The sequence below is a fragment of the Mustela putorius genome, unplaced genomic scaffold (assembly GCF_011764305.1).
Source record: "Mustela putorius furo isolate JIRA1106 unplaced genomic scaffold, ASM1176430v1.1 tig00000580_pilon_pilon_pilon, whole genome shotgun sequence".
NCBI lineage: Eukaryota > Metazoa > Chordata > Mammalia > Carnivora > Mustelidae > Mustela > Mustela putorius.
Genome location: NW_025421423.1, coordinates 10900774 through 10913851, shown reverse-complemented (window position 1 = coordinate 10913851; position 13078 = coordinate 10900774). Strand labels below are relative to the sequence as shown.

General features: G+C 43.1%; 2 protein-coding genes across 16 annotated transcripts in view; one reads left to right on the top strand and one right to left on the bottom strand.

Moving 5' to 3' along the window:
- ZNF462 (zinc finger protein 462) overlaps positions 1–12778 on the bottom strand; it is a 144806-nt gene extending 132028 nt beyond the window's left edge. For 4 of the 15 annotated variants that reach the window (XR_006607198.1, XR_006607199.1, XM_004747749.3 and 1 more), the window contains exon 1: positions 3500–3785. The gene's annotated coding sequence lies outside the window, so the exon portion shown is untranslated. Of the gene's footprint in view, positions 1–680; positions 2786–2814; positions 2859–3499; positions 3789–6632; positions 6720–12744 lie in introns of those variants that run through there. The other 11 variants (XR_006607200.1, XM_045081659.1, XM_004747751.3 and 8 more) reach the window with 10 other exon arrangements.
- On the top strand, positions 6336–10326 carry LOC106005335. The gene is given in 3 exon segments (XM_013053685.2): positions 6336–6459; positions 6462–6645; positions 6647–10326. Coding segments are annotated over 3 exon segments (555 nt in total). The 3' UTR covers positions 6894–10326.
- Positions 12779–13078: the final 300 nt, after the last annotated feature.

Below are 13078 nucleotides of genomic sequence, written 5' to 3'. Positions count from 1 at the left end.
TTATCTGGTAATTACTTTCCCAAATAACTCTTTTTATTCCATTGCATCTGAACTTCCGAGTTTGAACAAGTAACATCCATACATGCATTAGCAAATCTTATAAGTATTAACACTGACAACATTCCACTTCTGAGCAAAAGTAATGGTATCAAAAGATAACATTCAAAACTGAATAATAAAAGGTCTGATTCCAAGAAGTAAGATTTTTCAAGTGCTCTTGGAAAAGCCCAGGTTTTTAATAAAGAAGCAGAGATCTAAAGAGAAGTATTTTTAAATGAGCACACACATCAGCTGAAAATCTTGAAAACCATACATCTTCGTCTGCAAAAACAGGGTTTTACTTCATTGACCATGGACAATTATCAGCTAAAGAACCATGTATTTCTCCTTGCCTTTCACACTCCTCAGAAGAACAATAACCCTCAATTAATGACACAACAGTTTGGTTTGAAAAATGTGATGTTGTCATATACAGCCTTGTGCATTTACTGAATGACACTGCTACCAGCTACTCAACAGAATATAATTACATCTGGAATCTAAAACCACTTCAATATGCATAATAATATTGTAGACATAGGAATCTTACACACACACACACACACACACACACACACATGCACACATCTAACACATAATGAGAAAGCAGAGCAAGAAAAAAGCTGGTATAAGTCGCTCACCAATGTGTCCCTTATTTCTGTTGAAGCTGGTACCTTTCTATGTCTCTCCTTAGTTGAAAACAAGGTCCAGTCAGCCTCCTTACAATATATTAATTGGTTCTGAATCTCCTCCAAGTTTTCATTCCACTGTGGAGGCTTCCTCACCTATCTTATCAGTAGTCCTCCTAAAATACTTCCAACATCTTCCCTCACCCTCAAGATGGCTACCTTACCTAATGGTAAAGCAACATCTTCATGGTTGGCTTTTATAAATTCCTCAAGCATTTCAGGATTTTGTTCTTTACTTGGATCAATTACATACATTCTCTAGAACTAATCTGTGAAGAACTCCAATCAATGTGTGTGGACTGGGGTAGTACTGGGTCCTTCCTTCAAGTCATCCTCACAAAATGTCTTCCTCAGGACTACTAAATTCTTCCCAATTAAAAAGGTGAAGATACCTGGACATAAGGTTTTCTCCACAGACATAATCTTTTAAAAATTTGTTTCCATAGTGACATTGTTAAGAAGACATCTGATATTTCTGAAGACTTACAGTACTTGAGAACACAGAGAAAAAGAGCAGAATGAAAGGGAAGGGGGAAAACAAAGGAACTAAAAGAAGGCCTTATACACAAATGGAACAACCTGAAGAGAAATGTGGACTCTGGAGAAACTGGGGTCAGTCAGTCTTAGGGTTCCTCTGAGAGCTTGCAGGATTTGTTGTTGTTGTTGTTCTTATCCCTTTTTGCAGAAATCAGCCCAAACCAGACAATAAAGTCTTGCCATGCATCAAATCATGATGAAAACCAAGCCCCAGAACTCCATAATCTCAGCTTTAGGGCCACCACCATCTTCACAATGAGGATATAACAATTCCTGGTGACTTTTCAGGAGACCTGGAGGAGCTTAAAAGTTGGGTGAAGACCTCGGTGGAAAACGTTTAAGGTTTTTGCCTTGCCTTTCCTGAAGGAGGTCAAAACCCTTCAGGCCCACTCAGAAGAAAAAAAATTTCAAAAGTTTACTTTAAAATGGAAACAAATGCCTCACTAACTTATGAAAGCACTCCTTTGGTGGGAGAAAAATCTGAGCAGCCCTTACAACTCTCTCCTTTCCTTGCATAATGAATAGATGGTGAGGAACCACCACAAGATTTCACCCTGGAAAAGAAGAAGGAGTAGGCAGGCAAACCTCCTCCAGCCATCACCAACAGAGCTTCAAAATGGAGACATCCATAATTTTATAAACACTTCTCATCTCAGCTTTGTCTCCTGGAAACCCGCTCTCCTCCATTTTCTGGTGGAGTTACAACATGACACGGCTTACCTGACTCAGTTCCCAGCTCCCAACCAAACTAGTCACTTCCTCCAAAAACCTGCAAGCCACCTCCAGAAACAAAACCAAAGCAAACCAAACCACCAACACAGACACTCAGACACAACCCCCGGGGAGCTCTGGGAGAAAAGCCCCAACTGGTTGGTCTTTTCCCATCCCAGACGCATGCTGAAAAATAAAACTTTTTTTTTCCCCCTTTGGGTAGAGGAGGAATATAAAAAGGAACTCCAGGCATCCTCCCTCCCTCTCTGTAGGTTAGAAGCTACAATGAAAAGAAAATGAGGGTTCCTTCAGGAATGGTGAAAAGCCTGGAGAATGAACGTGAGAAGGAGCTTTGTGTTTTGGAGTCTGGACTGGAACCAAAGCAGACAGCTTGCAAATGGAGGACAGGGAGATAAAGAAAGGGAAAGAGAGGGGCTGCTCCAATGGGGGGCGGCTGCGGCTTCCCCTCGTGCCTGGAAGGAGGGCAGACCCCTGGGAACTGCACCAGGAGTGAGGCGACCCCCAGGCCCCTGCCTTCTTTTCTCCCTTACTCAGAGAGCCAAGCGTGTGTAATGGCTTCTCCTCTCCAGAAACCGTTGTCCTCCTCCACCAGACGCTTCTGAACCCCCAGCCTGGAGACAGCTCCTCAGCAGCTCCTGAACCTGCGCCCCCCCCACCCCCACGCGGCCCGTGCCCCCCGCTCCTCGCCTCTCTCCTCACCAGCAGCACCAGCAGCACCAGCAGCGGCAGCAGCCACCCCCCCGACACATCCCGACCCCGCATCCCAACTTCGGGGAGAGAGAGGGAGAGAGAGAGAGAGAGAGAGAGAGCCAAATACCTGAGGAAGAGGGGGGTGCCAATCCGCACGGCTTTGCCATCGGGCTGGGGACAGGCAGACAGAGAGGGGGAAAGGAAGGAGAGGGACAGAGAAAGAAAGAGGTCAACCCGCTCAGGTCGGGGCGGCTCGGAGCGCTCCCTCCTCTGCCCCTCGCTCGCTCCCTCTGGCTCTCGGCTCAGGTCCCCTCGCCTCCCGCCCTCCGCCCCCCTCTCGGTCCCTACTCCTATCCCCACACTCGGAGCATCCGTCCTAGGGCTCCAGCTCTCTCCTCACTCATCTTTCATTTTCTCTTCTCTCCATAGAACTACACGAAATTAATTAAGCCACAGCGCTCCGCTCCCCCCAGAAGGAGCAGCCAGCAGGAAAAGCACAGCCACCTCCACTGCCACCACCACCACCTTCTCCTCCTCCTCTTCCTCCCTCGCTTCTCCTCCTCCTCTTCCTCCTCCCCCTCCTGCTCTCCCTCCTCCTCCTCCTCCTCCTCCTCCTCCTCCTCCTCCTCCTCTTCTCTCTCGCTTCTTCTCCTCTCCCAACAGCCAGTCCATGCAGGGGACTTCCTCTCCTCCCCGCTCCACCAACCCTCCTCGGCCGAATGAATGAGCGCGTTTGTGCCTCCACCGCCCCGCGCTCTCCTCCCCGGAGCACTCGGACCACCCCGAGGTGGCTGTTAATTGCAGTAACTTACAGAAGAAGCGTCCCGGCGCCGGGAGGTGTTTCGGGTTCTCCAGCCCCACCGCCTCCTTATCCTCTTTCTCTTTCTCCTCTTCCTGCTCGGGTTATTGTTGTGGAAGTTGTTTGGGAGTCTCATGTGCTTCTGCCGGGTCTCAGCAATGGAGGATCGCCATCTTCCCTGCCTTCCTCGGCTCCTCAGACTCGCTGCAGCTGCAGATGACCTGAGATATCCGTCTCTCTCTCTCTCCCTCTCTCTCCCTCCCTCCCTCTCCCTCTCACTCTCTCTCTCTCTCTCCCCTCTCTCTCCTCTTCTCTCTCCTCTCCTCCCTCTCCCTCGCGCGCTCTCTCTCTCTCTCCCTCCCTCTGTGTCTCTCTCTGAATAATGAGCAACCAGAGGGAGAGAGAAAGCAAGACAGAAAGAGAGAAGGAAGACAATCTTCTCCTGCCACACAAAACGCCGGAGCACCAGGGGGTGCGCGAAGCCTTTCTAATAACAACAACAGCGTGCAGGAGACAGGAAGAAAAAAGAAAGAAAGAAAGAAATGAGAAAAGGGCTGGGGGAAAAAAAAAAGGGAGAATTATCCAAGAGCTGGAGAAGAGCAGAAGGAGAAGCTGGAGGAGATGCTGAGGCTGCGGCTGCTGTCCCCCCTCCCCCCCGCTGAACCCCAGAAGGAGGCAAGGTGGTTGCAAAGTTAAGGCTGGGACATTGTCTTTGTCACTCAGAGCAACACAGAGCCAGGCCAGTGAGATGCAAGAGGAGGAGGTGGCGGCGGCGGAGGAGGAGGTGGTGGTGGTGGAGGAGGAGGAGGAAGAGGAGGAAGAGGAGGAGAAGGAGGCAAAGGAGGAGGAGAAGGGGAAGAGGGAGATGAGATGAATAAAGACCTGCGGAGAAGGCGGTGCGAGGAGCGCGGCGGCCGGGCTGAGGCGTGCGCGCTCGCGTCCCGGAGGCGCCCGGCCGCCCTGGCCGGCAGAGGAAGCCCCCAGTGAGGACCCTGCCCGGCCGCTCATAGCTCTCCCAACATCAGCCCAGCCCGAGGCGCCGAGCCCCGGCCCCAGAGAGTCCCTCACACGCATCCATCTAGAGGCCAATCTTTGCAAAGAACATACATGGGGAACTAGAGGTTGCAAGTCTAAACCCAGATCAACCACGTGGGGCTTTTTAATCCCTTTCCAGCTTGCGGTGTGAGTATCTCCAGTGAAAAGCTCAAATTGTCCATTACTGGCACGTATTTTGAAGTCTTCTCCCCCGAAATAAAGGCTCATTGTGCATTTTATTTCTTTTCTGATATGGAAAGGGGGAATGGGGGATGGAAGGAACCCATCATTCTGAGCTTCGGAACCACCACTTTATTTTCCTAACTTGTGAAATGTTTTGACGGCGCACCAAAAGGAAAAAAAAAATCTACTTAAATAACTTTACACCCTCCAGCCCCGCGTTGTTTGCACTTTCTGGCTGATCATCTAAAGGCTCGGAAAGTAACAATCAGCGCTTCTAATGATAAGGTGTCATGGTGTTGAAGACAAGAGAACCAAGATGAGGCTTTCACACCTTGAATTTTATTTAGTGTAATTTTCCCCCAAATCGTTCTGAACTATCTCTTTTGCAAAGGAATGGGTTCCCCCTCACCCCTCACCAGGTCGAACGTCTCCTAAGGCTTTAATTTGATTTGGGAGGGGTGCCTACACTATAAAAAAAAAAATCAATACAGCAAGTCAGGAGCAATTGAAGTTCAAGGGCACGGGCTGGTTGTACCATTTCTATTTCTCACATCCTCGAGTTGGACATCACCAGCAACGGGAGAGAGAAACACACAGCGCGCGGGGCAGAGACCTTAATTAAAGTTTCTTTTGTCCGCGTCTGAATTGGGGGATGTTGGATTCCTTTGCATTGGGGAGCGCGCATCCGGTGGAGAAGGCGCGGTGGTGAAGATCCTGGGCCAGATTGTCCTCTTTAATACTCCTCCTCCGCCACCCGCGCCCCCCCTCCCCGCCGCCACACACACCCCAAACAACAGTCCGGGAAGATATACCCATAAACCCATACAATAAAGGGGAGGAGGAGACGCGCGCGGAGTTGGTTCCCATCGGATAGCGGGCTTTCATAAACAGATCCGACTCCTCATTTTCCAAGATTTTTCCCAATCGTTTATTCCGGGGCAGAATGTCTCACCCAGAGGCACGATTTCACCCCCTCGCAGTCAACACTTCCTGCCCTTTTCTCCTCCCACTCACACTGAAAAGCCTGGGAGCCCTAAAAGGGTGTTGATGGCGGGGGTGATAAATAAATAAATAAATGACACTCTACGCGTGCGGTGGAAGAGAAGGGGGGGGAGGGCGAGGAGAGGGAAGAGAAAAAGTAGGGAGAGGAGAACAAGGAGGAGAAAGCACAGAGGCGAAAGGGAGACGGGAGTCAAAGAAAGAGAAGAGAAAGAAGAAAGGAGAGAGGACGGTAAGGCTGCTCAGAACTGAAATGCCCCTGGCTTTGTGCACAACTGGCAGGACTCTCCCTTCCAGGTGCCCGGAGGGACCCGGGGAAGTCCTTCTGCCCCGAGCTCCTCCCCCGGGACCCCAGGGGTGTCTGAGCGCCGGCTGCCGCTCCCCCCACAAATTCCTCGTGGCAACGAGAGGAAGCGCGCCAGGTCTCCGCCGTCCCTTCAGTGCCCCAGCTGATAATTTACCTCTTTGTCTTTAATAAAAAGCTGACTTTCTCTGTCAAGCCCTGCACCGGGAAAATAACAATCGTATTTCAGGTTGAAAGCCCCTATTACCGCTGGGTTTTGGAGGCTGTGATAAAAATCTTCCTCGACGTGAAGGTACCTTCTGGGTTGGCTGGGGTCGGAAGTCCTAAGATGGGGGCCGCCCTTCCCCGGGGGCAGGGTCGCACGGAACCAGGCGGTGGGGAGGGAAGAGGAAGCGCCGGGGTCAGAGGAAACCCAAGGCTCCTGGGGCACCAAAGGGCTGCCCGCAGTCGGGGAATGAGCCCTGGGGAGGAGCCTTTTGCGAGAATGCGAGCGCGCCCCAACACGCCTCAGACCTCATAAACCCACTTGGCAAAGACCCGGGAAGCGGCTGGCCGACCGACTGCGGTGAACTCGAGAAATTAACCTGCGCTACAATTAAACGGGCTGCCGCCCTTTCAGACTCACCTCCAGCGACCGAGACAGAGAGCTCCCGAACCGGCCGCGGGGGGACCTGGCTCCTCCCTCCCGTCCCAGGAGAAGAGGACAAAAAGGGGAGATGGACTTGGAGATGGCCCCGCCCTTCAAACGCTCCAATCCTTGGAAACTAAACCTCCTCTCCAAGCCTCCACGTCTAGAAGGGACAAAGGCAGCGAGGAGCTCCACAGACCGATGGGTGGCTTTCGGGCTTCTCATGTGGGTGCACTGGGGGAAAGGTACAATGGCTAAGTTTCCATTCCAAATACAGGACAGTCTTTAGAAGACCATCTTCTGGTTTAGCAGCGAATTGACTTCCCCAAGCCGAGAAGCGAACTATTGCAGAACTCCCGCAAAGCCCTGCTTTTTGAATGTGGAAAGGCTACATTTTCAATGAATGATGCCATACACAATTTCGTCGACTTCTTTGAGGTCACAACTGCCTTAACTCTCCAACTAAAACAACAGAAGATACTCAACACGGTTGGGGATTAGGCTTTTTGTTTGCTTGTTTTTATTGGGGGCAGTTTTCATTCAAATGATAGTAAAGCAAGTGGATAGATAAAAGCTAGGTCAGTCAAGGAAAGCGCTGCGGCTGAAGGTTTTAGTGAAAACCTCGATAAAGTTGGCACTTAAGCAACTGTAATTATGCTTTGCCATTAGCGGACAATTAAGATAACAGGAGAAAGTTCGCACCTCCTGCTAGGTCATTCCTTAAGAAAATTCACAAGGATAACACAAGCCTACCTGGTAGGATATCTTCTCCACCAGGAAGGTTAATTTCTAAATTTTTCGCATTAAAAATGGAAAAGCTTAGTTTTTGTACACAGCCAACAACGTAAGGGAAGTCTTATGGGGACATGTTGACTGCATAAAATTTGCCTTTTGTTCCTGTATCCCATGCCATTATGTCCTGGAGTCATATGGGATTTCAAGACTTTATTATAATGTTCATGAGGAAATATGAACGTGTTGGAAGTCTGGACTTTCTTCTCCCTTATCATGGGTGACTGGCATGCAGGCTCCTCACAAAGGGAAATTATGGCTCATCAAAAGAGTGACTTTATGAGCATTAACAGAATAATAAATCTTACAATTTTAGTTCAAGAAACAGTGGAGTCCTACAATCAGAGTGACCCATGCAAATATGATCTACTTAGGTGCCCACCTCTAGAAGGATTGGGGTAGCCTATAAATTATTTTGGCTTTTTAAAGGTTTAGGAAAGAAAGGCACCCAGATCTCTCAAAGAAGTGTTTCCTGGGAGGAAAAGGGCCTCTGTCACCTGCAGGAAGGAATCATGGAACTAAGAGCTGGTCCAGAGGCCACATTAAAAAGACAGAATTTCAACTGAAACAAGAGCTATTCACTCCTGTTCGTGTTCTGTCATTGTTACAATATTTACATTATATCATATAAAAAAAGAAAAGTCCTCCTTACAAAAACTATTTAAAAAAAAAAAAGCCAACCCAAAATTCCAGTTTATAACCCCACTTTCTAAGTTCCAGCTGGAAAACTGTTCATGCTGATGATTTTAGCAAAACAAAGAGCAAATGAATTGAGTATGGCTTTTTCAGAAGTCTCAATTATTCCATCTTTAAACATTTGACCATATTGTGACAGACCTCTTGAACTTGGTGGTATTTTCCCGCCTATGCAAAACTTCTTTTCAGCACAGTTCAATGTAGTCTTTTACTATTTGAGTTTCTGATTTTCAAAGGGTTATTCTAAATCCTCAAGATCTTCTACTGTCGTTGGAAATTACTCAGTCTTTAAAAAGGTTTTTTTTTTTTAATTTCAAATTCAGTAATTATGGATCCACCAAATATCTACAAAGTTAAGTCACTAACACTTTCCTTCCGAGCCCTTACAGAAAAATCAATATATTCTCATAAACCCATATCCAAATATGTATAACTAGTTGACTAGTGTCCATGCCTAGGGAGGAGTGACGAAAAGAAGACAAAGGTGGATAATTTGTGATTCTGAACAGCTCTCAAAGGAAGGGAAATTGCATGACTTATATTAAATTTACTTCATATGAATCTTTGTATATATATACCTTTGGATACCAGAGAGTATAGTTCAATAGCAATGTTCTAAAATTCAAAAAAAAAAAAAAAAAAAAGTCTTTCTCCCTTAGTACAAGTTAAATTTACAGTTCTATCAAACTAGTTACCATAATATGGAACATTCATATGTAATATCATTCAATCATTGAATATCTATTTAGCAGCCACAATGTGCCACACTTAGAGCTGAATATTAGGGATGCAAAGAGGAATAGGAGACAATAGGTTAGAGTCTCAACGCATGATCTACTTGTTGACCCACTAGCTTTAAAATCATATTACTTGGTTATAGAACTTTACTTTGTTTTTTGGGTTTTTTTACTTTCTCAAAAGCAATACAGGAATTTAGCCAATTTGGGGACTATAATTAACTTGAACGTAACTTGCTCCTATTATGAAGTTATTGAGAAGTGGTATTTTGTTAAAGTAAAATTTTGGGGCTTCATTTTAAAGTCAATATCCTACTTAACTCATATTTATACATGAATTTCTTAATAGAGGAGATCTTTTTAGGAAAGAGCAACCTGAGCTTAACTATGATTAGATTAACCAAAATTCAGAAGAAAAAGACTCAGCTGAGAGATTGCCCATTTGTTGAAGCATCCTTCTCTAGCAGAAAGACCAGTATTTCCAGATTCCTGCTACTTGCTCTGGAAACTAAAGCTTAGAGATGGGACCTGACTTGGTCAGGACCACAGAGCTGGTCAGAGGTAGTCAACTCTAGACGTTTTGCCTCTATGGCATTTTCCTGAAGTTACTGTTCTCAGATCACTTCAAGATTGTTTTGTTTACATGTTATTTACTGAACATATATTATTTTAAAATCAACTTTAAAAATAAATTAGCTTTATCAAAAGCAATAATACCCATTATATCACAGGTCTGGTGGGCTATTTTATATATACATTTTCAATATGTATCAAAATAAATATATTATTAAAATTAATTGGATTAAAGCACAGTCTGATAGTATACGTGCCAAACTATATGTTTGGTAAGGGGTTAGAGAAATGGAAAAGAAAATGTTGTTTGAGCTATTTTTGTGTGTACAAACATGAATCATTTTTACACTTTAAAAAGTAAATAACAATAAAAATAATAATAATAATGTGGTCTAGCAGTGACTACTATACCCCCAAATTAAGCCCTCCCATTATAGATTCCTAGTAGGAATTAAAACTTGACACAAGTCTTTTTAGCACAATTAACAATATATATTTAAAGTTTTAAAATTGTCACACCTTTTGTCCCCCATTCCTCCCCTAAGAATCTATCCTAAGGGACCAATCAGAAATGGAGAAAAAACGTATACAAAAAAATGGCACAGGTAAAGTGAGTAATTGAAAATAACTTGTGATTAAGAAAGAGAAGAGAAATGGTAAATAAATAAGAATATATCCCCCCTATGATGTAGTAGGCAGCTTAAAATAGTTAGTAAGATTTTGTAATTAAATGGAAAAATGGCCTCCTGCTAGGTAAAAGACCTGGATACAAAATTATGATCACTGATTATTTCTTATAACACACACATACACACACACACACAAATCACCTTGAAAGGAAATATACCAATGTGTCAATAGTAAATTGACCTCTCATAAAAAATTTAGAAAATGTGGAACTTATATATAATCTATATGTTATATAATTATATATAAACCATATATACCTATGTGTCTATACATACACACACACACATATATACTGATATGGAGTTGACTGCTTTGTTTGAACTGAATTGTTGATTACCTGTTTAAGTATTTTAAAACCTTTTTAAAAAATATTTTATTTATTTATTTGACAGACAGAAATCACAAGTAGGCAGAGTCAGGCGGCGGCAGGGGAGGAGGGGAGGGTCCCTGCTGAGCAGAGAGCCCAATGCAGGGCTCAATCCCAGGACCCTGAAATCATGACCTAAGCGGAAGGTAGAGGCTTAACCCACTGAGCTACCCAGGTGCCCCTTAAAAACATTTTAAAGTTAAATGATAGAATCTTCTTTTATGTGTCTTGTTATTATAAATGAGGTTCAAAGAGCTAATTAATATTGTTAATAAATTAGTGGTACAGTAACTGTTTTCAGGAAAATAGTCTAATTTGCTTTTCACAGGGTCAATAAGAAGATCTGAGTGGGCATTTTGAGTATATTTTATATATGAGGAAATTTAAGACCAAAAAGATTAAACGATTTAACCTAAGGTCTTCCAAAGCTAATGGTGTAAAGAAAACTAAAATCCAGGTCTCATAACTTCTTATTCTTGTATTTTGAAAACTAGAATTCTACTATACTCTCAAAATATTATCAAATATTATTAAAATAAAGTTACAAATGGCTAGTATGAAATTCAACTTCATCAGTTATGAACATGAAAGCTATGGCACTCAACTACAAGTTGACAGAAATATATAGTGCATTGAGTGTGTATTTACATTTGCCAGTTGTTAAGATAATTCCCAGTTGTGGAGGATATGGAAAAACAGACCCTTTGGTTCTCTGTTGGTGGGACTATGACAAGTTTCAATCTTTCTGGATATATTTAAAGTCTTTAACCCAGAAACTTAACTTTTAGAAACTGACCTAAGTACTCATGACTATTATCAAAAATTTATGTACAAGGAGGTTCACTGTGGCATTAATACAAGTGATTGGTTAAAAAAAATTATGTTCTTCTTTGTAAAAAAAAAAAAAGAAAGAAAGAAAAAAATATATACGCATATATATATATAGCTATCAAATTCTGTAATAAATATTAAATGACATTGAAATATTTACATGATTTTTTTGATAAGAGAAAAACAGATTTCAAAACAGTATATATAGCATTATTCCACATGTGTATGTGAGTATGTGTGTTTATGTGTGTATTGAGCATTGAAAACAGATTAGAAAAGTATAATGAAAGTGTTAATGGTTTTTTCCAGGTGATGTAATTTTTCTAGGTGATGTAATTATGGGTATATATTTTCTCACTGTGGCTTCTCAGATTTTTTTTTTTTAAGAGAGCGGGGAGGGAAGGGCGAAGAGAAAAGGGAGAATGGGAGAATCTTTTTTTTTTTTTTTAATTTCGTTAGCCAACATATAGTACATCATTAGTTTCAGATGTAGAGTTCAGTTATTCATCAGTTGTCTGTAACATCCAGGGTTCATCACATCAGTGCTCTCCTAATGCCCATCACCCTGCTATCCTCATCCCCCCCACCCACTTCCCCTCCAGCAACCCTCAGTTAAGGGTCTTTCATGGTTTGTCTCCCTGCGTGAGGGAGAATTTTAAGCAGGCTCCACATCCAGCACAGAACCCGACGTGGGGCTCAATCCCATGACCCTGAGATCATGACCTGAGCTAAATTCAAGAGTCAGAACCTTAACTGACTGAGCCACCCCAGAGCCCTAACTTCTCAGATTTTTAAACATTTCTACAATGAATGTATCTTTTTTGGAGTTAGAACGAAAAAAACTGTAGAACTTGCAAGTAAATTTCGCCAGCACAGAATTTCTCTTATGTCATAATCACTGACTGAACCAAATGTTTGTCTAATGTGTAAAAGAAATTTAATTGTAAGTTTTCATTAATCATTATTTTAAAACATACACATCTTGAAGTCCTTGAATATATTCATTTGATTTCCTAAACAGCCTTTACTCAAGAGTTCAATGTTCAGATTTTGGATACTAACTGCCAGCATCAAACTGACTTGACTTTTTATCCACTAACCACTAACCCTGGACTGACCCCTTGTAGATTTCGTGTTAATTGTCCTTTCACCATAATGTAGAATCTATACATACTCTCTCCTATCTACTAGGGCGAGGTTTGATTTCCCTGCAAGCTGCTAAGATCAATGTTTCATAAAAGTTGAGTATTGGCTGCATGTTTTTTTAAGTATCTAAAATGCAGAACAAGTTTACTCTTTAGTATCCTTCTAATGTTTATCCTGAAAATTTGCTCATTTCAAGGAGCATGTTTTAAGTAAGTATTTATTGATTTAATGTTCAGAAGAAAGACAAAACCAAATCCAGCAATGTACTTCTACTCACTAGTTTCCAGCTCCTGCTCTTACTAATGATGACCTTGGACTCCATGCATCAGTTTCTATATCTGTAAAAGAAGAACAATTAAATATTTATAAGATTGCTATGAAGCTTTTTTTTAAAATGCAGATAAAGAACATGGGGGTTTTCAAGTGTAAACTAATATGATCCAAGTCTATAAAGCTTCACTGTGAGATGGCATAGATGAAGGAAAAGCTTCAAAGTCAAAAGACAGGTCTTTAGTCTAGAAATTCAAAACCAAAATAGGCACCCCTGTCAAAAATTAATCCATTACTATTTAAACAAAATTTAAAAATCAACAATTACTAATGAAAAACCC